The following is a 25,246-nucleotide window of genomic DNA, read 5'->3' on the forward strand; positions in this document are numbered from 1 at the left end:
TAGTTGTGTAGTTTAGTGTTGCATGGTGTTCATGGGCCTGATGGTTGTTGGGAAGAAGCTACTCTTGAACCTGATGGTCATGGGTTTTTAGGCTCCTGTTTCCTGATGGTAGCAGCCAAATGAGAGCATGGATATTTTGATGACATTGGCTGCGTCTTTGAGGCAGAGCCTCCTGAAGATCCCTTCAATGCTATTCTATCAACATGCTATGATTACTGTTCATCTGATGTGTCTGCAACGGTTCTATTGGGTTTAAGATTAGTTAGTGAGTGGATATTCTGTGAAAAGTGGCTTAGATTTGATTCAACTTTATTGTTATTGCACATAGTACAAGTACAATGAAATGCAGTTTTGCATCTAACCAGAGTGCAAAGTAGTAAAGTGCTGATTAAGACAATATATTGGTGTATGTACATAGGCATATACATATATAGATAGTTGTTAAGGTGCAAAAGATTGACATGTGCTATATTCTGGCGAATAAGAGCTCAACTAGAAATTATATAAACTATAAATAATACTGATGAGAAGGGGGGGGGGGGGGGGGGGCTAGCGCCGGGCTTGTGAGTTCAGCAGGGTAATGGTGTTGGGGAAGAAGCTGTTCGTTAGCGTGCTGGTGCGAGACCTGAAGCTCCTGGCTTAACATGGGAATTCCACCAACTCTGTAATGGATGTCAGCGGTGCAATAGCCACACTCCACCTGCCCAGATGAGTTTGTAATGCATCAATATTCAAGATGTTCTTGGGCATTCCACTCACTGTGCTAAACATTATCTTCACCAGCAGCTCATCAAGTTCCTGGTGTGTGTCACCCACAATTTGCCATCAACTCACCAAAACGTTTTACCCAAATAGTGGCATAGCATCTCATTGCCTGACCACGTGCACCAAGAAAGCAGACATAGGAATACTCCCACCTTCAAGATCCCATGCAAGACACGTCAAGTTGAGTCAGGTATTTGATTGATTGATTGATTGATTATACCTTTAATAATCCTTTACAGGAAATTACAGTGCCACGACAGCTTCAAGACAGACATAACACCACACATTTCCTCAAATAGCTTCCATACTTAACAAGTTAAAATACAAGTTAAAATACAAGTTAAAATACAATGAATGAAAAAAAAGTGCAGTTATTTATGCGCATTATATAACCTTATAGCAGCTGGTATACAAGACTTCCTATGTCTCTCAGTTTTGCACATTGGTGCAATCAGTCTCTGACTGAAGATGCTGCTCTTGATCACCTTCAGGGCATGGAGTGGGTGAGTGGGGTTGGTCATTATTGAACTCAGTTTGTTCAGAGTTCTGGCCTCTGCCACCTGCTGGACCGTTCGTTGCTCAGCCCCTACCACTGAGCCGGCCTTCCTGATCAGCTTGTCCAGTCTGTTTTTGTCCGCTATGCGGGCGCCATCTCCCCAACAGGCCACAGCAAAAAACAGAGCACTGGCCACCACTGAATAGACACTGCACAGCAGGGGTTGGCAGATGTTAAATGACCTCAGCCTCCTTAAAAAATACAGTCGACTTTGTCCCTTCCTGTACACCGCCTCCATATGACCCTTCCAGTCCAGCTCACTGTCAAGCTGCACACCAAGGTACCTGTGGTTAGCGACCACCTCCACCTCAGTGCCCTTAATGGTGATTGGTGTTGGTTGAGTCCTCCTCCTCCCCCTCCTGAAGTCCACAACTATCTCCTTGGTTTTTGTGGTGTTAAGATTGAGGTTATTATGTGCACTCCACTCCACAAAGTTGCTTATTATGTCTTTGTTCTTTCATTATTACAGTTGTTGAATCTTCATACATTCTTCCTAACAACACACAGAGGATGTTGGGTATATGGAATAAGTTGAGGCCGGTACTGTAAGAAAATGTAAAATCTATTTGGGCAGGTAGATGGATAGAAAATGGTTAGAGGCATACAGGCCAAACGCAGGCAGATAGGACTAGTGTAGATGGGATATCTTGGTTGGCATGAGCATGTTAGGCTGAAAACCCTGTTTCCATGCTGTTTCTATGACTCTTACAATGTTGCAGATGTTTCTTTAATGCCACACAGACTACAGCAGTGCAAGAAGGTATCTTCTCAATAGCAATTAATGATGGGCATTTATTGATAGCCTTGAGAGTGTTGAAAAAAAATCAATAAATAAAATGTAATTAAATAAACGGTTGCATTTTACTGCTCTAGTTGCAACCTTTGGGTACGTGTTGGAATTAAGAAGATACTTAGAACTAAAAATCTTAATTCCATAAAGTTAAATATTAATGTTGAGTTCTTAACAACTAAGATTGCACCAACAGATTGCTTTGTAAGACCAACATAATCACCAGTTACACCTGCCTTTGAAAGCTTATTCTTTAATATAAATATATATTTTGTTACAAAATGGTGCAACCTCTTTCATTGGTTATTTGTTTTATTCCCTTGAGGGTAGCCAAAACCAATTATGCAAAAAGCTGAAATTGAATTGAAAGATACAGCAAGGAAACAGGCTCTCCAGCCCACCTGATCCATGCTGACGATCGATCACCCATGTACATTAATTCTATGCTATCCCAATTTTTTGTCCACACCCTGCACTTTAGGGGCAATTTACTGTGGCACATTTACCAACAAATCCGCATATCTTCGTGATGTGGGAAGAAACTGGAGCACCCGGAGGAAACCCTAGCAAACGCCACACAAGCAGCATCCGAGGTCAGGGTCGAACTCGGATCTCTCGCGCTGTGAGGCAGAGGCTCTATCTGCTGCGCCACTCTGCTGCCCTGAATTAATTTCATGCTATTTTTTGGGATTGTGTTTAGTTGTCTGAATTCTTAAATTCACAATTTGTGTTTAATTGAGGAGAAATAGGTTGCCATGTGCTGGCCAAGCAATTATCCTGCAAATGTTAAAGCTGAGGAAAAGGAAATTCCAGTGCCAGCGAATTCTAAATCCAGTTTAATTACATATGCCAAAAGGCAATCTAGTTTCCACACTGTACATATTACTGTTTGCTTTCTGAAGTGATCCATACGAAAGATGCTGCTTTTCCACAAATATTGTGTTGAGAAAGAAATGAAGAGAAACTAATTGCTGAGACAATTTGACTTGACATTTGTTTTGACTAATTGTTTTGATAAATAAAGAGAAACTAATTGTTTGAAAGAGAAACTAATTATTTTAAAGAGAAACTAATTGTTTTATGTTAAAGATGTTTTGCTTAAACATAATGCAAGGCTGTTGAATACTGAGGCTTTTCCTTATGTTTTTACTTTTAAAGAACTTGACTCTGCATAAGATGAACACCAAGTTGATATTTCCCTATTTTGGTGATGCCAGAATGAATCAATATTGTTTGGTGATCTTCTGCACAATTATTTCGGTTCCCTGGAAAAAAATAAGAAATACAAATCCTCAGAATTCTTTGAAAAACCCCCCATATCTCCTAACTTTTGAGCACCAAGTTCTGACCTCTGAATAACACACACAAATATATATATTAATGAATTTAAGCACAGTAGTTTAGAGTCAAATTTGAAATAGCCTAAATGTTTCAGCCATGATCACATTGAATGGCAGTGCTGGCTCGAAGGGCCGAATGGCCTACTCTTGCACCTATTGTCTATTTCCAAATGTGAAAGAATCTTGGTTTGACCAATGCAAACAATATCACAATGTTGCATCTATTTGCCATTAAAATTCTGTACTTAATGTATATCAGATATGTTTTCAGGCAACTCTGATCAAATGTTAGGTTATTGCAGATGTTCGTAATAATAATCATCATTTTGAAAAGTCACAGTGTCATAGCTGGTAGAGCTGCTGCCTCACAGCACCAGAGACCCAGGTTCCATTCTGACTTTGGGTGCTGTCTGTGTCGAGTTTGCATGTTCTCCCTTGGTATTCCTTCGAATGCTCCGGTGTCTTCCACATCACAAAGACATGTGGGTGTGTAGATTAATTGGCCTCTGTAAATTGCCCCTAGTGGATAAGAAAGTAGGATAGCATAGTGTGGACAGACATTCCTTTTTCTCCCTGTTCCCGTGGGGCAGAAGATACAGATCCATGAAGGCGCGCACCACCTGACTCAGGAACAGCTAATTCCCCTCTGTCATCAGGTTTTTGAAAGGTCGTTCCATTTGCTAGGGTACTGTCTGATTCACCTTTACCCCATTGCGGACATCGATCTTTGTCTATGGAAATTACATTCTACAATGCTGAGAACCACATTCTGCAATCTATATTTTTTGTTTAGTTTACTGTCACTTGCAATGAGGTGCAGTGAAAAGTTTTTATTGCGTGCTAATCAGTTAGCGGAAAGACAATACATGATTAGATACATGATTAGATACATGATTAGAAACATGATTTTCCCCTTTGCACGAGCCATTATACTTTTGACGTGATTTATTTATGTATAGTATTATCTGATCATATAGCTTGCAAAACAAAGCTTTTTACTGTACCTCGTTACACGTGAAAATAATAAACATAAACCCAATTGCAGACATTGGACTGATGCACAACAATGTTTAGAACTATATTCTGCATTCTGTATCTTCCCCTTTCCTTTATCCATTATATTTGAGATTGACTTGATTGTATTTGTGTATGATCTGACTGGATAGCATGCAAAACATGAGTATAATAATAATAAACTTAAACCTTGTATATATAATCAGCAAAAAATGCAATCAATTAATTAATAACATTTGTGCAAAAGCAGCAGAAAAATGTAATCAATTAATAATCACAACACTCGTGCAAAAACAATGAACAATCAGCAAAAAACAATCAATTAACAAACACCACACGTGCAACAACAAAGAATGAATATACAATCAACAAAAAATCCAGTCAATTAATAACCACACTAGTGCAAAACCAAAAAATGACCATATACAATCAGCCAAAAATACAATGAATTAACAACCACAACACTAGTGCACCACCAAAAATATGACCATATTCAGCAAAAATGCAATAAATTAATAACCACAACACTAGTGCAAAAGAAAAAAAATATATATATACAACCAGCAAAAATGCAATCAATTAATAACCAGGGCATTGGTGCACGAGCAAAATGTGATAGTTTAGTGTAGCCTGATCGGGTTGGAGGTGGCTGGTGCACTGGGCACCTGAAACCGTCTAACGGGACTCCGGCACCCCCCACCCCAACCGGCGCGCATGTGCAGCGGAGCTCGAGCCGCCCGCAGCGGGGGGAGGAGTGGGGGGGCAGAAGATGGCGGAGGGTCGGCAGCGGCGGCAGTGAGCAGTGAGCAGCGGCTGAATCATCCTATCCTGCCTCCGTGTGTATATGTGTGTGAAATAAAACCGCAGACCGGCACCGTGACAGGGGCCGTCTAGCGACAGCATCCCACCCCCTTCTTTCTCGTAGATTACTGTTATTTTTTGCTCTCCTTGAGGGGAAATTGAATTGAGTCACAGTCAGGTGATATTTTTTTTAATTTCCAGAATATTTCCCCCTCCCACCTTCCCCCATACAAGCTCTCCATCATTTTAGTTTCGCGTGTGTGTGGAGGAGGAGGAGGAGGAGAGATGGCGAGCGAGAAGCCGACGGCGGGAGGAGGAGGCGGCCCGGAGCTCGGCACCAGGCTGCGGCCGGCGGTACCGGCCCCGGGAGGAGGAGGAGGAGGAGCGGCGGTGGCCGGTGAGGGGGTGGGCTCCGTCGTCTCCCTGTCTGGCATCAACCCGTCCGTGCCCATCAGGAACATCAAGATGAAATTCGCCGTTGTCATCGGGCTGATCCAGGTCGGGGAGGTCAGCAACAGGGACATCGTGGAGACGGTGCTCAACCTGGTGAGCGGGGCGGGGGGCCGGGGTAAGGGGGAGTGGAGGTGGGAGGGCTGTTGATGTTGGGGAGAATGGATGATGGAGGGGAAGAGATGGGAGGGCTGACGTTGGAGGGGAGGGGTTGGGAAGGTTGATGGAGGGGAGGGGCTCAGGAGATGGGAGGGTTGGAGGGGAGGGGTTGTGGAAGTGGGTTGGGGAAGGATTGGAGGGGAGGGGCTGAGGAGATATGATTGTAGGGGAAGGGAGAGGTAGTGGATGTGAGAAGTAGTGGCTGTGAGAAGGTTGTGAAGGGGCTGTAGTGGAAGGGGGTGGTGGTGGGATGGTTGGGGAGGGTGGTTGAGGTGGACGGTGAAGGTGTGTTGGTTGGGAGGGATTGTAGTGTGGGAGAAGAGTTGTGGAGGTGGGAGAATTGAAGATTGTAGGGGATGAGCTGTGGGGAAGGGTTGGCGTGTTGGGGAGGGGATGTTTGGGAGGCTAGTGACTGGGGGCTGTGTGGAGAGGGGCTATTGGAAGGGTTATGGAGGTGGCAAGGGGTTGTGTTGGAGTTTGGTGGTTGTGAGGGAGTTAGAGGAGGTGAGGGTGATTGTGGGGGATGTTTAATTGTAGAGGATGGGATAGTGGGGAGTGTAGTTGGGAGGGTTGTGGGGAAGAAGTGTGTCTGGGGGAGATTGGTGGTTGGGCAGTTATTGGAGATTGTGGGGGAGGGATTTGGGGTTTAGGTTACATGGAGGGATGGGTTGGTGGAAAGGGTTTGGGTTGAGGGGATTGTATGGGATTCGTGGAATTATTGGGGGTTTAGGGGGTGAGGGAAGTTGAGGGATTTTGGGGACGGTGAGTGTGTTGGGGTTGGATGCTGTTGGGGTACGGTTGTGGTGTTGTGGATGTGTTATGAGGGTTGATAGGGGATGATTAGGAGGATAGTGGGTGGAGCCGGGGGGGGGGGGGGGGGGGGGGGGGGGGGGGGGGGGGGAAGGGAAAATGTCCCCATTTTATAACCACCACGGTTTGGATCTAATTGTGATTTGGTGTGCGTTTTTCAAGCAATACTGCTTTGTAATTGTCTAGGATTAAAAGCAACAAACGCAAGATTTAATAAATCCCAAAAAGAAATTGTATAAACAGTGGAAGAGAGAAAATAATTACAGGGCTGTCGAAAAAGTGCAAAGAAATGGGATTGCTATCAGTTGCACTTGATTAAAGAGAGGGTTAAAATTTAAATTTAAATAACCTGATGTAGAAACCTGTGCTGTGCCTAATTTGTGTGTCGCAACAGTAAGTTGTTTGCAGCTGGGGTTTATGATATAATTGTTTAATTTGTTATTTGATCTTTTACAACTGGATCATCCAGAGCAAGAAGTAGTGTGTGCATAGTCAGGGCAGCATAGCGGAAAAACTCTTTCACGAATGATCCCCTCCTTCCAAAACCCAGATTTACTTTCCTCTTAACATAGTTTCATAGAAACATAGAAAATAGGTGCAGGAGTAGGCCATTCGGTCCTTCGAGCCTGCACCGCCATTCAATATGATCATGGCTGATCATCGAACTCAGTATCCTGTACCTGCATACCCCCTGATCCCTTTAGCCACAAGGGCCACATCTAACTCCCTCTTATATATAGCCAATGAACTGGCCTCAACTACCTTCTGTGGCAGAGAATTCCACAGATTCACCACTCTCTGTGTGAAAAATGTTTTCCTCATCTCGGTCCTAAAAGATTCCCCCTTACCCTTAAACTGTGACCCCTTGTTCTGGACTCCCCCAACATCGGGAACAATCTTCCTGCATCTAGCCTGTCCAACCCCTTAAGAATTTTGTAAGTTTCTTTAAGATCCCCCCTCAATCTTCTAAATTCTAGCGAGTACAAACCGAGTCTATCCAGTCTTTCTTCATATGAAAGTCTCCGTGCAGTGTGAGACGCCATGACCATCCATCAACGGTTGTAGTCATCGATGGTCTCTGGAAGTTGCAGCTTGAGACCCGAAGGTCCTGATCCCATCTGAACCAATAAATCACATTTGCATCATTTGACTTTCGAGTGAATGTTTAAGGTTGCAAAGTGTGTTGTGATGATTTATTAAGATGTACCTGTTAACATTTTGGAAAATTGCTCTACGTTTGAAATTGCCAAATAACTTCACTATTCACATCAACTTATCTGAAACTTGTCAGTTTGTGAAGATAGTGATTGAGATAGATCGCTAACAACCTCAAAACCGCAAATTGATTGCTTTGTTATTGATTTCCGAGAAGTGCTCACCACAAGTGATAAACTCAAATAGCTCACTTTCTATGTAGGTTATTCTTAAAGATGTTTTCCAAAGTTGTTACCTTGAAAAGACTAGGCTGTTCTTGTACTGAAAAAATAATTAACCACTTTACAGTTACAGTGTCAAAGTTACTATTTCATTAGCACTAAAGGAGGCCATTCAGTCCTTTGTGAAAACTAGAAAACCTAATCCCATTCTGTTGCATCTTTCTTTGGAGCCATGCTATTTTATTTCTCATCAAACTATAATTCCTTTTTGGAATTTCTTGAATCTGGCTTTCACCACCATTTCTGCAATGCATTCCAGGTCATAGAAAATTACTCAGTATTTTCCACTCATGGCACTTTCTGCTCTTTTGCCAGTTTTATTAAATATGTATAGTTACTAGCCCTTCTACCAGCAAGTTACTACTTGATCATAATATGACTGAATTTTACATTCAGTTTCAGGAAGAATTATTTTAGTGGCCATGACAACAGAACCAGCTAAAAGTAGATTGGCAAGTTAATGGCTAAAGGAGCAGTCAGATGAGATTCTTTGGCAGATATCTGAGTAGTTGTATCAGAATGAATAGATTGGATACATTCCTTTGAGGAAGAAAAATCTCCAAGGAGAAGTTGCATCATTTGAGATCAACTAAAACAAGTTGGATTCTTTTAAACTTAAAAGCATACTATTGTGCAGACAGGTTATCAGAGGGCAGTGGTGGAAGGTTGATTGGACAGGGAAAAGTCAATGAATGACTGAACAATTAATACAGAAGGAGAAGAAATTGGAATATGAGATAAAGCAAACTCAAAAAGAGATGAGGGTTTCTGTTTATATTTTTAAAGAATCAACAAAATAAATTGAAATCTTTAGAGTCTGGTGAACTAACAATGGAAGGCCAGGGGATGGCAGGTGAAAAAAACACACCTTTTTTCAACAAGCATCACTGCAATTGATGCAAGTTAAATCTCAGAAATAGTTGTAAAACAAGAGTACAGTGCCCTCCATAATGTTTGAGACAAAGACCCATCATTTATTTATTTGCCTCTGTACTCTACAATTTGAGATTTGTAATATTAAAAAATCACGTGGTTAAAGTGCACATTGTCATATTTTAATAAAGGCCATTTTTATTCCTTTTTGGTTTCACTATTGAGAAATTACAGCAGTGTTTATACATAGTCCCCCCCATTTCAGGGCACCATATTGTTTGAGATTCAGCAATGTCATGTGAATGAAAGTAACCATGTTTAGTATTTTGTTGCCTATCCTTTGCATGCACTGACTGCTTGAAGTCTGCTGGTGATGCTCTGCCAGGCCTTTATTGCAGCAATCTTTAGTTTATGCTTATTTAGGGGGCAAGTCCCCTTCAGTTTTCTCTTCAGCATATAAAAAGCATGCTCAATTGGGTTCAGATCGGGTGATTGACTTGGCCACTCAAGAATTGACCATTTTTTAACTTTGAAAAACTCCTTTGTTGCTTTAGCAGTATGTTTGGAATCATTGTCTTGCTGTAGAATGAACCGCCGGCCAATGAGTTTTGAGGCATTTGTTTGAGCTTGAGCAGATAGGATGTGTCTATACACTTCAGAATTCATTATGCTACTACCATCAGCAGTTGTATCATGAATGACAATACGTGAGCCAGTACCTTCAGCAGCCATACCCCCTCTCCCGTGTTTCACAGATGAGGTGGTATGCTTTGGATCTTGTGCAGTTCCTTCTCTCCTCCATGCTTTGCTCTTGCCATCACTCTGATATAAGTTAATCTTCGTCTCATCTGTCCACAAGACCTTTTTCCAGAACTGTGGTTGCTCTTTTAAGTACTTGGCAAACTGTAACCTGCCCATCCTATTTTTGCGGCTAACTAGTGGTTTGCATCTTGCAGTGTGGCCTCTGTTTCTGTTCATGAAGTCTTCTGCAGACAGTGGTCATTGACAAATCCACACCTGACTCCTGAAGAGTGTTTCTGATCTGTCGGACAGGCGTTTGGGGATTTCTCTTTATTATGGACATAATTCTTCTGTCATCAGCTGTGGAGGTTTTCCTTGGCCTGCCAGACCCTTTGTGATGAGTAAGCTCAATGCTCTCTTTCTTCTTAATGATGTTCCAAACAGTTGATTTTGGTAAGCCTAAAGCCTCTGTCCCATTTACGTGTCATTGGCACGCTAATTACGCGACCTCGTCGTAGCGTTGAGGCGCGACGGTCCCGCGAGAGTCGCGCGTGTCTTCATGCGCCCGCACAGCCGTCTGGAGCACGTGACGTCATTTGAACATGGGCACAAAATGCATGAGTACTCAGCGGGACCGGCAGCATCTCTGGAGAGAAGCAATGGGTGATGTGTTGGGTCGAGACCCTTCTTCAGTCTGAAAGAAGGGTCTTGACCCGAAACATCATCCATTCCTTTTCTCCAGAGATGCTGCTGGTCCCGCTGAGTTACTCCTACATTTTGTGTCTATTTTCAATTTTCTTGGCCCCGCTCTGGGAGTAAAAGTGGGGGCGGATCCGGATCCGCAACGGCCGTGAGCCCCAGGCTGAGTTAGACGATCATTTGCCTGCTTCTGCTGCTGTTGGAGGTGAGATGTTGCGTCGCACCAGGGTCTTGGGCCTCTCCCACTTTGGCTATCAGTTACGCGACAGGCCGGTGGTGCGCAAAGATATCGTTCGGTACAAAATCCCGGAGCGCCGTGCGATACCGCGCACAACTCTATACCCCTCCGCGCTTCTCAGTGGGACCGGTCCCGTGTGGCCACACGATGCCTGTGCGCCTCAACGCGACGACGAGGTCGCGTAATTTGCGTGCCAAGGACACGTAAGTGGGACAGGGCCTTAAGGTTTGGCTGATGTTTCTAACAGTTTTATTCTTGTTTCTCAGTCTCATAATGGCTTCTTTGACTTTCACTGGCACAACTTTGGTCCTCATGTTGATAAAAACAATAAAAGTTTCCAAAGGTGTTGGAAAGACTGGAGGAAAGACTAGGTGCTGAGAACTCTCTTATACCTGCATTAATGAGGCAATTAAACACACCCGAGCAATTACAAATGCCTGTGAAGGCATGTGTCCCAAACATTGTGGTGCCCTAAAATTTATAAACACAGCTGTAGTTTCTACGCAGTGAAACCAAAATGTATAAAAATGACCTTTAATAAAATCTGACAATGTGCACTTTAACCACATGTGATTTTTTTTTTTCTATTGCAAATCTCAAATTGTGGAGTACAGAGGCAAATAAATAAGTAAGTTTATTGGCCAAGTATTCACATACAATGAATTTGCCTTGGTGCTCCGCCCACAAGTAACAACATGACATACAGTGACAGTTACGAATGACTCAGAAAACACTAAACATTAATAATAATAAAACATTACTGATAAAACACCATTGATCAAGTATGTGAACCAACAAAATACCAGATCAAAGGGAGGCTACAGATTTTTGGCTGTTGAGTAGAGCAACTACTCGTGGATAAAAACTGTTTTTATGTCTGGCTGTGGCAGCTTTGACAGTCCGGAGTCGCCTTCCAGAGGGAAGTGATTCAAAGAGTTTGTGGCCAGGGTGAGAGGGGTCAGAGATGATCTTGCCCGCTCGCTTCCTGGCCCTTGCCGTGTACAGTTCATCAATGGAGGGCAGGTTGCAACCAATAATCATCTCTGCTGATCAGACGATTTGCTGCAGCCTCCAGGTGTCGTGCTTGGTGGCTGAGCCAAACCAGACCATGATGGAGAAGGTGAGAACAGACTCTACGGTAGCCGTGTAGAATTGGACCATCATTGCCTGTGACAGATTGTGCTTCCTCAGCTGCCGCAGGAAGTACATCCTCTGTTGTGCCTTTTTGACTGTGGAGTTGATGGTAAATGATGGGTCTTTGTCCCAGACATTATGGAGGGAGCAGCAGGCTGACCATCTGGGTTCTGATGGAACTCATGCTAGCATGTTGAAAGTGGTTACTATAGACCTGTATGCCTAGCATCTACGGTAGGTAAGTTACTAGAGGGAATACTGAGGGATAATCTACATGAATTTAGAATGCAGAGGGCAGTGGTGGAAGGTTGTTTAGGACTGGAGATTGGTGTGCCCCTGTTGTTTGTCATCCTTATCAACTATTTTTCTGAGAATATGAAAGGCATGGTTAGTGAGTTTTCAGATGACACAAAAATGGGTGGTATTGTAGAAAGAGAAGAAGCTTATCAAGAATTACAGCTGTATCTTGATCAGCTAGGAAGTGAAAGCAAGATAGGACTTTCGCAATGAACAGTAGGATCTTGGGGAATATTGTAGAGCAGAGGGGGCTAGGAGTACAAGTACATAGTTGTCTGAGAGTGGCATTATAGGTAGATAGGATGGTGATGAATTGGCACATTTGCTTTCACCAGCTAGGGAATTAAGTCTAGACTAGACCAAGTGCAGACCCGTATATAGATATAGATAGATGTTAGGATGTTATGTTGCAGTGGTTTAAGACGTTGGTGAAGCTGCACAAGAAGTATTGTGTTCTGTTTTAGTCACCCAGCTATTGGTAACAGTGCCAGGACTTGAGGTACTGAGTTATAGCGATAGGGTTGGCTGGCTAGGACTTTATTCCTTGGAGTGTAGGAGACTGAAGGGTGATCTTATGGAAGTATGTAAAATCATAAGTTGCAAAGATAGGGTGAATGTATAGGTTTTTTCCAAGGGTTGTGAAATCAAAAACTAGAGGGCATATGGTTAAGGTGAGAAGGTAAAGATTTAATGGACTTGAGGAGCAACATTTATTCACAGATGGTGGCATGCAGATGGAATGAGCTGCTAACGGAAGTAGGTGAGGCAGGTAAAAAGTCGAGAAATAAAGGATGAAATGTTCAGATTTCAGATAAGGTGATCCCAGCCTCAACGGGAAAAATGTCAACCGGAATATGTAAGAATTATATCGTTACCGCATAGTTTTTTTGCGACGATGTAAAGACACACACATATATACACGCACAAGATCAGAGTTTTAATAAGTATATGACATACTAGACCAAATGCAGACCTGTTGGGTCTGCTCCCCAACGCAAGATTCCACCACTCACCCGTTCCCCTAACGCAAGCCGTTCTGCTAATGCAATATTGCACCACTCGCCACCTCACTCTACCCTCACATAGCCCCCAACTGCGCAGGAGTGGCTCATTTCTCCTCATCCCCCAGCACTCCCTCTTCCTCCTCTTCACCCTCCCTCTTCAATCCCTAGAGAGGGAGGGGGGTTGAGAGGGCGGGGGGGGGGGGGGGTAGAGAGGGAGGGGGGTAGTGAGGGAGGTGGTAGTGAGGGAGAGGATGGGGGGGTAGAGAGGGAGAGGGGCAGAGAGGGAGGGGGGGTAGAGGGAGGGGGATAGGGAGGGGGGTAGAGAGGGTGTGAGTGAGGGTAGATAGGGAGTGGGCATCTCCCTCCTCCACCCCGCCCCATCTCCCTCCTCCACACCCCCCTCCCATCTCCCTCCTCCACACCCCCCTCCCAGCTCCCTCCTCCACACCCCCCTCCCATCTACCTCCTCCCATCTCCCTCTTCCACCCCATTCCCCACCCCATCTCCCTCCTCCTCATTTCCCTTCTCCTCCCCTCACTCCCATTCCCTGCCCCAGAGCCTACCCACATCGTAGAGCAGCACCAGTGCCTGGAACTCGGCCTGGTTCTTGTACTGGGCTCGGCCCTGGCTGTAGACTCCAGCCGTCAGATCGGCCGTCGCCTGGGCTCCAGTGCAGGCCCCGTCTTCATCTGTGGGCTCGTCCCTGACTCCGGACCCAGGCTCGTCCTTGGTTCCAGCTGCGTTTTTTTCGGCCCCGGTTACGGCCCCATCCCAAGACCCGGGCTCGGCCCTCACTCCAGCTCAAAGTCAAATTTATTCGTCATATGCACCAACTAAGGTACAGTGAAATTACTTTGCCATGCAGCGATACAGTTGAAAAAAAAACACACAATACACTATAGAATTTAACACAAACATCCACCACAGCATTCTTCACTGTGGTGGGAGACAACAAAGTTCAGCCAGTCCTCCTTGTTCACCCATGGTTGGGGCCATAAACCCTCTGTAGTCGCCGCTACGGACGGCCGGATGTACAGGCCCTCTCGTCGGGATGATCGAAACTCCAACGTCGGGACGGTCGAACACACTCCGCAGCTTGAAGTGCTCGAATCAGCCACTTTCCTACCGGAGACCGCGGCTTCTGGATGTTATAGGCTGCAGGGCGTTGGTCGGAGCTCTTCTCCAGCGATCCCCGGCAAGGGATCCCAGATTCCAGATGGTAAGTCCATGCCCTGCCCGTGGCAAGAAGCTCCGCAGACTCAGCCCCATTGTGCCAAAGTCCAGGCCAGCGATCGGCGCGTGCGCACACACACACACACACACACACACACACACACACACACACATGATTTAGTACTATAGAGATGGGTCAAATGCAGGAAAATTGGGACAGTAGGGATTTTATTTTTAATAACACAACTAAGTTGGTAGACATTGGAGAGTTTTGTGATGCAGAAGAATCTTGCTGCATGTTGTGTACTTCACAACAGGCAGATCCAGCCAGTAATTAAAAAAGGCTAACACTGTAATGATTTAATGCTAGGGGATTTGAATACAGAAATGATGAGACTATGCTTTAGATATATCGGGCAATGGTGAGACTACAGGTAGAGTGGTATGCATAGTGTTGGTCTCCTTATTTAAGGACAGCAGGTAATGAGTTGGAAAAGTTTGGTGAAGGTAGACTGGACTAATACCTGGAGTGGTCAGTTGTTTAATGAAGATTAGACAGGCTTGAATCTGCTGGAGTTCAGAATAATGTTGGGGAGGGGGTTTGATTGAAACATTCAAGATCCAGTGGGAATCTTGAAAAAGTTATCATGATAAAGTAGATTTTTCATAAGAAATGAGGTGAAAAGTTAAGCAAGTTAGACAGAAATGCAAAGTTGAAGTTACAATTGGATCAGTAATGGTCTTATTAAATGGCAAAGTAAGCTTTAAATGCTAAGTGAATTATTCCTGGTCCAAATTTATGGTCCAAACTTGTAAGATCACAAACACTGAAATTGGAAATTCAAGACTTGGTTTTTGGAATGTTATTTGCTTGCTTAGTTTTTAAACAAAGTAACCACTGCTTCGCTACATTCACTTTTCATTGAAGTATCTAGTCTCTGCAATAATTCATGTAAATGTCCCCCATGCCCAGTGTGATACATGATACATTCTTTCCAAAGCTTCTCTGGCCCAATTCTTCACCTGGGGCTTGACTAGTCATTTTGTAAATATTTAGCATAACATATTTGTTTTTGTATAACAAACATTTAATTGTAAAACTAGCAGTACTGGATTACAGTATTCCCAACTTTTTATGCTATCATGGGTGTGTTCATGGGTCTCTTGCACCCATTTTAAATTTATAGAATATACTATCTCATCACTCTTCATTTTTCCTTTCAAAATGGATTGCTTCCTATGATTTGTGTTTCACTTGCTGTTTGTTTGCCATTTTATTAGACTTTGCTAATCTGAAATTTATTAGTTACCTTTTACAGCATACCATATTTGTACTCTTTTTTTGTGAATTTTGAAATTATGCCCTAATACTCAAATCCATAACAATCAAGCAAAGTCCTGATGCCAATCCCGGGTATATAACATAAACATAGTACAGTACTAGAACTTGTCCTTTGGCCTACAATGTCTGTGTTGAATATGATGCCAATTTAAACTAATTCCTTCTGCCTGTGTGACCTCCATATTTCTCCATTCTCTGCATATGTATGTCTTTAGTTTTTGTTTAGTTTAGCGATACAGCGATCCAGCAGAGTTGGGGACAGTCTGGTCCCTCCGCCCACCCAGAGTCATTGGCACCGGCACCGGTCCCCGACCCCCACACCGGGGTGATTCACTCCCCCGACCCCGGACCCCCACCACCACACGGGGTGATTCGACCCCCGACCCACACTCGGGGTGATTCACACCCCGACCCCGGACCCCCACCACCACGCCAGGTGATTCACCCCCCCCGGACTCCGACCCACACACAGGGTGATTCAACCGCCCGACACCCACACCGGGTGATTCACGTCCCCTGACCCACACACACCGGGTGATTCACCCCCGACCCCCCACACGGGGGGGGGGGGGGAACAGACGGCCCAGGGTCCGTGAGTGTGAAACCAGTCAGCATGGAGTCCGGATGCTGGGACAGAAGACGGGTCTGCTAAACTGGCAGCTATTGTAAGTGCTTGCCTGACGTTCACTGCTTGTACTCCAGAAGGCGTTGTGTGGCAACAGTACGGGTCGTGGGTCGTGACCTCGACTGCCGTGCAACCTCCCTATTGAGCTTAGAGAACTTTTGCAACTTTCTGGGCATGGTTATCAGGTGCTGATTGTAGAGAGTTCAGATCAATAATATATATATGTTTTTGTTAGGTTAACTTGGGCTTTGGTTGGTTACATCTCCACATATGAAAAGTATGTTTTAGTTTCATTTCATATTTACAGCGATAAAGAAGTAATTTCAAATGGAGTCAAAGAAAGTGTTAAAATGAGTTCTTTTTGCCAGTCTAATTCAAGAAAACTTGAGTCAAACCATTGCTGCTAAAATCAATTCTTTATTCTGTCAGCGCTGGATAATTCTTTAAACCTTCCAACACAGAGTTAGAAACTCTGGAGCAGGTCGAAAGAACTACTGACTTTGGCATAAATGTAACACATTATATAGGTAAAAGACAATGATGGTACAAAAGGAGTGGCAAACTATTAACCAATCATTATGGTTTACCATACATTTAACTTCAAGTTCAAGTGAGTTTATTGTCATGTGTCCCTGTATAGGGCAATGAAATTCTTGCTTTGCTTAAGCACACAGAAAATAGTAGGCATTTACTACAAAACAGATAAATGTGTCCATATACCATGATATAAATATATACACACATGAATAAATAAACTGGTAAAGTGCAAATAACAGAAAGTGGTTATTAATAATCAGAGTTTTGTCCGAGCCAGGTTTAATAGCCTGATGGCTGTGGGGAAGTAGCTATTCCTGAACCTGGACATTGCAGTCTTCAGGCTCCTGTACCTTCTACCTGAAGGTAGCAGGGAGATGACTGTGTGGCCAGGATGGTGTGGGTCTTTGATGATACTGTCAGCCTTTTTGAGGCAGCGACTACGATAAATCCCCTCGATGGAAGGAAGGTCAGAGCCGATGATGGACTGGGCAGTGTTTACTACTTTTTGTAGTCTTTTCCTCTCCAGGGCGCTCAAATTGCCGAACCAAGCCACGATGCAACCGGTCAGTATGCTCTCGACTGTGCACCTGTAGAAGTTAAAGAGAGTCTTCCTTGACAATCCGACTCTCCGTAATCTTCTCAGGAAGTAGAGGCGCTGATGAGCTTTTTTGATAATTGCGTTAGTGTTCTCGGACCAGGAAAGATCTTCAGAGATGTGCACGCCCAGGAATTTGAAGTTCTTGACCCTTTCAACCATCGGCCCGCTGATATAAATGGGGCTGTGGGTCCCCCTCCTACTCCTTCCAAAGTCCACAATCAGTTCCTTGGTTTTGCTGGTGTTGAGGGCCAGGTTATTGCGCTGGCACCATATGGACAGTTGCTCGATCTCTCTTCTGTATTCTGACTCATCCCCATCAGTGATACGCCCCACAATAGTGGTGTCGTCAGCGAACATGATGATGGAGTTCGCACTGTGGTTCGCTACGCAGTCATGGGTATAGAGTGAGTACAGCAGGGGGCTGAGCACGCAGCCTTGAGGTGCTCCCGTGCTGATTGTTATCGAGGCTGACCATTAACCATTAACTAATCAACTAAATCCTTTCCATTGATTGACAACACGTATAGTCACATGATTTTCCCTTTTCCAACCCCTTTACAACCTTCTTCCCCTCTGTGGTTTCTTCAACTTTGCTCAAAATCATTTTATTTCAATAAATCAAAACCACAGATATAAAACTAATTCTCACAGAATACTTTTCAGAATATACACATAATATAGCAATCACACAACACATGCATACAAAACATATTTTCACATTTGGAAAAGAAAGTTATTTCTAAAACTTCCGATTTAAACAAAGTCTAATACTTACAATCGTAATTAAACACAATACACTTCACAATTAATTTCCTTACAACCACATAGTTAAAATACAGTTACTTATGGATTACAAAGATTAAAGATGAGTTTTGCCTCATTCTTACAAAGTGGTAAAGACAAAGTTCGAATCACACAATTCCCAACTATAGACACATAAAGGCCATTAATTGTCACACTTGATTGCTTCTTCCCAAGCTCGGGTCTAATTTCATTCTGTATTACAACCTCCTCCTTCTATCTCTGGACGAAAGGAATGTAAGACCTCTTTACAACCTCTTATCAATAGCATTCCACGCAGCAATTTGAAGATTACTATATGCAAACCCCAATCGTTTGGCTTAGATCAAAACAGAGTTACATTCTCAGTCTTCTATAACATAAGAAATCCTTTTGCAAAGGTCACACAACCATCACCTATGCCTTATCTCTTATCTCAACATAACTACATTTAAACAGCACAAACCATCTCGCAGACTAGTATCTACCCTTGGTGCCTACAATCCTCTACCATAAATCGCCTTAATGACACAGCCAAACTCTGAGATGTGTCACAAAGGAAGAAGGATGGTGCCCATGTCATGGAGAAAGATCCCATTTACAACCTCCATTATAAACAGCAACCTAAACCAACTACAACTTCTCACAGCATGATTATTGCTTCAAAGCAATAAATAAAGATATGCCTATTCAGATCAAAATCTCCGTTATGATAAGCCATCTGTTCTCCTGTGTGTGCTCTTTGTTCTTTATTTCTTTGTGGAGGCATGTATTTCTGAAAGCCCCAACTCCAAACCCTTCTCTTGCAACTTAACACAAGTTCCTTAAGAACTTATCATTTGAGCTATTTTATTATATATTTCCTCAAAAGTACTCATTATCTAGTTGTGTTTTGTTTAATCATTGCTAGGTCAGGTTTTAATTTTGTACGTGAGCTGACCTACTACACTTTTTTTCAGGGGTGGGTGAGATCCTTACAGAAATCATTATTTCAATTTTGCGAAATATTAGAAGTTTTCAGTAAGTCATTTATTATTTTCAATGAAACTGGTCAGCATATGTAAAGAAAAATGATGTTAAAAATGGGATAAGAAGTGAAAAAATACACCTTTTTACTTTGTATCCAGTGATGGGTGGTGGGTACTCAAGATGAGCTTCTGGAAACCCTTCTTTTATATCCTTTGCTGCCTTTCCAACTGGTCACTAAATAAACGGAAAATACAATCTGTTTTTAAACTCAGGTTGGCCACATGACTGCACAAGGCTTGTTTCTAGCGAATTAGTTTTCATTTCCTTGATGAATGAACCGCTGAAGGGGCTTTATTCTGATAACATTATTTATTGTTCTGTGTTTTAAACCTTTGGGAGTTAACATAAAGGATTTAGAAAATTAAATTTGCTCAGTTTATCAGTATGAAGCATAGGTATGATTTGGTGAAATGTAGTAATTTAAATGGTACAGGTGCACAACCTTTTATCCGAAGATCCAAATAACGAAAACCTCCGAATAGCGGCCATTTTTTCGGTCCTTGAAGAAAGGTCCTTGAAAACGTTCACCGAGGGCGGCCCGCAGAGGTGACAGCGGAACCTCCGGTCGGTCCTCGAAGAAAGGGGAACTAAATCCCCATTCATAAAAGAGAAGGTGAGGGTATATTGCGCGGGAGGGTTAATAATTGACAATATGCTGCTGCCTGCCCGCTGAGTTAAAAAGTTCCCACGGTAGACTCACGATACACAGTGTTTCGTGAGTCTTGCGTGGGAACTTTTTAACTCAGCGGGCAGGCAGCAGCAGATTGTCGCTCGCTTCAGTTTCACCCCACCTACACCCCTCTGCTTCCCGGCCATGTGTGTGACCCCTTCCCTCCCCTCTCCAGCTCCCCGCCCATTGCACCGGCGCGGGGGCTTTGCACTGTGATTGCCCACCAGTCTAAAAAGCCGCTGTGTCTCCCTGTCCCTGGGATAGCAGGGGGCGATCAAACAGCACAATACCCCCCTCCCCCTCCAACTCCAGAGGAATCCGCTCCCCGATGGGCCGCTACGGCGACAAGTGGCAGTTTGCCCACAGCCCGAGCTGCGCCCCCTCATCCGCCACCCCAAGAACAAGACGTACCTTGCACACCATCAGCTTCTGCCCCTACGTGTTCCTCTGGAGTTGGAGCGGGGCTGGAGTTGCTGCTGGCCGTGGGTCTCTGGGATCTCCGTGCTTGCAGTGGGCCTGGGGGTCGGTGTCCCGATGAGGGGGCACAGCTCGAGGAACGGCTTCTGGTGGTCCTGACGTCTCCGGCCAGTTTGCAGTTTTCCTCTGGAGTTGGAACGGGGCTGGGCTGCTGCTGGCCGTGGGTCTCTGGGATCTCCGTGCTTGCAGTGGGCCTGGGGGTCGGTGTCCCGTTGGTTCTGCTGCAATCGCCGACGTGAAGACAGTGCAAAGCCCCCGCGCCGGTGCAATGGGCGGGGAGCTGGAGAGGGGAGGGAAGGGGTCACACACATGGCCGGGAAGCAGAGGGGTGTAGGTGGGGTGAAACTGAAGCGAGCGACAATCTGCTGCTGCCTGCCCGCTGAGTTAAAAAGTTCCCACGCAAGACTCACGAAACACTGTGTATCGTGAGTCTACCGTGGGAACTTTTTAACTCAGCGGGCAGGCAGCAGCATATTGTCAATTATTAACCCTCCCGCGCAATATACCCTCACCTTCTCTTTTATGAATGGGGATTTAGTTCCCCTTTCTTCGAGGACCGACCGGAGGTTCCGCTGTCACCTCTGCGGGCCGCCCTCGGTGAACGTTTTCAAGGACCTTTCTTCAAGGACCGAAAAAATGGCCGCTATTCGGAGGTTTTCGTTATTTGGATCTTCGGATAAAAGGTTGTGCACCTGTACCATTTAAATTACTACATTTCACCAAATCATACCTATGCTTCATACCTGCCACTTGAATTTAACATGGGGAAGTGTCAGGGAAACAGTTGGAGGAGTCAAAACATTAGATAGCAATTAACAGTTTGTACACAGGCAAAGGTTTGGGGGTTGAGGGTGGTGGAAATGGTCAAAAGTAATAGAAATCCCAAATTAAATGGGCAAATGCAATAATCACTACATTGATATCTAATAAAAGATCATGCAACTGAAATGCTTAGAATTTTGCTTTCCACCGATCCAGTCTTGCATTTTTATTACAGAATTCCAGTGTCAGCAACATCTAGTTTTTCAACCACCAGTTTATCAGTGGCTTATTTGCAATTATGAATATCAATATCTGATCTCATTGGGTTTCCTGGTACAACCTTTTATCCGAAAGCCTTGGGACCAGACACTTTTCGTAATTCAGAATTTGTCGGCCTTCGGAATGGAAATTTTTTAGCGTAGATTTTAATGGCTGGCTCAGTGGTAGAGTGCTCGGCTCATATCCGCAAGGTCGCGAGTTTGCGCCTTGATCCCGGCAGTAAACTCGGTCGCGTGTTTGAGTCTTTAAAATGGTATTTATTGTACAATTTATCATTGGACATGTACATGGATGGAAAAGTTTAGAAGGAATTGGGTCATGCACGAGCAAATTGGTCGGTGGCGACTACTTGCTGTTCCAGAAGAGGATCTATTTCCATGTGTATAGAATATTTTGACTGGAAAGCATGCAGAACAAGCATTTCAATGTATCTTGGTACATGTGACAATAAAACACCACAATAAACGTTGATTGTCATGTACGAGTTGGGCTGAAGGACGTGTTTTCGTGCCGTATGGTTTTGACTCTATGTGAATCTAATCTGGCACAGAATGTGCAGATAATAAATGTATCATTCTTCCAAAAGGTCAAGTACCAGGAAACCCAATGAGATCAGATATTGATATTCATAATTGCAAATAAGCCACTGATAAACTGGTGGTTGAAAAACTAGATGTTGCTGACACTGGAATTCTGTAATAAAAATGCAAGACTGGATCGGTGGAAAGCAAAATTCTAAGCATTTCAGTTGCATGATCTTTTATTAGATATCAATGTAGTGATTATTGCATTTGCCCATTTAATTTGGGATTTCTATTACTTTTGACCATTTCCACCACCCTCAACCCCCAAACCTTTGCCTGTGTACAAACTGTTAATTGCTATCTAATGTTTTGACTCCTCCAACTGTTTCCCTGACACTTCCCCATGTTAAATTCAAGTGGCAGGTAACATTTTCCTTTCTTGACTTTACCTCCTGTTGCTTCCTCCCACTTACCCGTTGATTAATTAGTGATAACTGCACCAACTCTTGCTTGCTCCATGTTGATTCTCGCTTCCTTTGTACATGCCTTCAAATTTAATCCTTGAACAGTGGATAGTAAATAGGAGCCATGCTGATATACTGTGAATCATTTAGAAGAGAAAAAGTGGAGCAGAGGGTGTGTCAGGACAAATACTATATTTGTTCGGCTCTTCCATGGTCATTGTGAAGCTAATTGATCCAGTTTTTATGGCATTAATTTTTAACTGCAGCACGTCATGGTAGTTATTGTAATTGCTGTCAAAATATATGGCAAGTTGTACACGGCTTTGTACTGTGCTTGAATTGATTTAAAATAAAATTTATCATTTTTTTCCTTGAATTGTCATTTTGCTTTACTGATACAAGATATTTCTGTGGGGTTCTGGAGTGTATAATTTACCAGAATATAAAATAAGAAAAGGAATGAAAAAAAATTCCAATTGGTAGTAGAAATTGGAAACTTTATACTATGTACTTTTCCACACTGATTTCTTTCATTAATATCTAGCATCAGAGAATGCACTTAAATGTTTTTTATAATCCTGACATTTTATTTAACAAAAATTTAAGTTGTTTCCTTTTTTAGAAACCTATATTGATTGGAGATATTTTCAAGATCACATGACTGAAGCCATTGCATTCTCAGTTGGGAAGGTTAAAACATTGTAGTTTATGAAACTGGATAAACAACAAGATTGGTATTTCATTGTTTTTATAACATTGTAAAATTACTGTACTGTCTAATATTACCCCAGTTAGAAAGAATGACTTAAAATCCTTCCTTGCCTTTCAGTCATTTTATAAATTGGTACATGCAGACATTAATGAAATTCACCAATACCAGAGGTTGCTGGAACAATTGGTCATTTTAGAAAAAGGCTATTTGAAGATCAAAACCTCAGGCCTGATAGAAAACTTATGATCCACTAATAGCAGTGATCCCATCTGAAACCTGGGCTACTTACAGCAGGCATTTCAAGGAATTAGAAAGATCTCTCCACCACACTTGTTGCAAAACCCGTTAAAAAAAACCAAGCAAATCAATGTCATTACACTCATGGACCATCGTTCCCAGTATCGAGGCCTCAGTGACACTCAAACAACTACGGTATGGGTGGCGCATCATTTACATGCCCAATACCAGACTCTCAAAAGAGATGCTGTATTCTGACCACTTTCTAGGGAAGAGACCAATAGAAAAAAGGTTGAATAACTGGTGAAAGACTTGTAAAAGAAATGCAACATTCCTATTTACTCAAGGGAACCTCTGCCCCATGACTGCTTTAGAGAAGGCTCATTCAGGATGATGTTGAGAACCATGCATCGGGCGCGCAAGGTCCTGCATAAATGGCGGAAAGAGTGGAAGCCTCAAACCCACCTGCCCCTCTGTCAGCCATGTCCTCCTGCCCCTTTGTGAAAGAGCCTGTGGTTCACAAATTGGCCTCATTATCCTGTTTCCATCCACCTACTTCACACATTTTTCATGCACATGCTTCCCTACCTCCCCTCCCCCCTCCTCCACACCCCAAATCTATTTCTATCGGCCTTTCGTCACTCCTTCAATAATTCCATTATCACTTACCTCCTAGCAGCCTTTGCATCCCTGCTTATTAACCAACCAGCATCTATCTCCATCCTCACCCTCCCCATCTGTCCCTTGGCTCCATCTGCCTCCATATACTATTGTTTCTCCCCCTTTTGCATACATCATCTAAAAAAAATAAATGCCAGTAGTCACAAATGGATTGCAGGAGGATCTTGGCAGGTTAGGCAGCATCTGTGGAGGGAGATGGACAGATAATATCTCGGGTCGGGACCCTTCAGAATATTGCGTAGAACACAAAAAGTGCTGGAGTAACTCGGATCTAGAGGCATCCCTGGAGGACATGGGTAGGCAACGTTTCGAGCTCGGACCCTTGACGTATAAATTCTCTTTCTCAGTCCCATATCAACCCATCTGTCCTCTATCTCTATGAGGCTACATGCAAGTTGGAAGAACAGCAGCTCATATTCTGCTTAGGTAGCCTATAACCCATAGGCATGATCATTACGTCTCTGATTTCAGCTAACCCTCCACACTTCTCAACTACTCAGATCCAACCCCCCCTCCCGCCATAAAAAACTTTTTTTTTCACATCCCACTCCATCACCCAGCTCCTTTCCTCCTCCACCTCTTCCATTGGGTGTATCACTACCTTTTCTTCGTCCCCCTTGACTCACCTGCTTTTCAACCCCTCCTTGCTTGGATCCACTTTACCTCCTTATCTATCACTTGCAGCTCTTGCCCTACTTCTTTTCCTCACCTCCTTCTACCAGCAATCTCCCCAGTCCTCCCAGTCTGAAAAAGGGTCTTGACTCTAAACGCTGTCTGTCTATTTGTCTATCACAGATGCTGCCTTCCTGCGTTCCTCTAGCAATTTGTTTATTGCTCAAGGTTCCAGCATCTGCAATATTTTGTTTCCATCTATCATCTAACTGTCTTTGTCTCCCAGCACCAGACCCCCCCCCCCTCCCCTATCTGGCTCCATCATCCTTTACCACTTCTCAGTTCATCAACCACCGTTCACATCTGTCTTAGCACTCCCACTCTCGTTTTATTCGGCCCCTCGCCACTCTTAATCCTAATACAGGATTTCTTCCTGAAACATCGACAATTTCTTTCCGCCAACAGATGCTGCTTGATTTCATAAGTTCCTCCAGGAGATTGGCCATCTTAGAACCCACACAACCAAAGTGGCTGTAAGTCAGACACTACTGGGAAAAAAAATAAGCACAATTTTAATATTGAAATTATTTCAGTGACTAATTGAGGCATATTTAATTTTTAAATGCAAAAATTAGCT

General features: G+C 43.6%; 1 protein-coding gene across 2 annotated transcripts in view; it reads left to right on the top strand.

Moving 5' to 3' along the window:
• The first annotated feature begins 5,207 nt into the window (after positions 1-5,207).
• Positions 5,208-25,246, top strand: part of LOC116974453 (neurobeachin-like) — a 140,608-nt gene continuing 120,569 nt past the window's right edge. For both annotated transcript variants that reach the window (XM_033022905.1, XM_033022906.1), the window contains exon 1: positions 5,208-5,812. In XM_033022905.1, the coding sequence (XP_032878796.1) occupies positions 5,552-5,812 (261 nt within the window). In that variant the 5' untranslated portion in view covers positions 5,208-5,551. The remainder of the gene's footprint in view (positions 5,813-25,246) is intronic.

This window comes from Amblyraja radiata, chromosome 6 (assembly GCF_010909765.2).
Source record: "Amblyraja radiata isolate CabotCenter1 chromosome 6, sAmbRad1.1.pri, whole genome shotgun sequence".
Classification (NCBI taxonomy): domain Eukaryota; kingdom Metazoa; phylum Chordata; class Chondrichthyes; order Rajiformes; family Rajidae; genus Amblyraja; species Amblyraja radiata.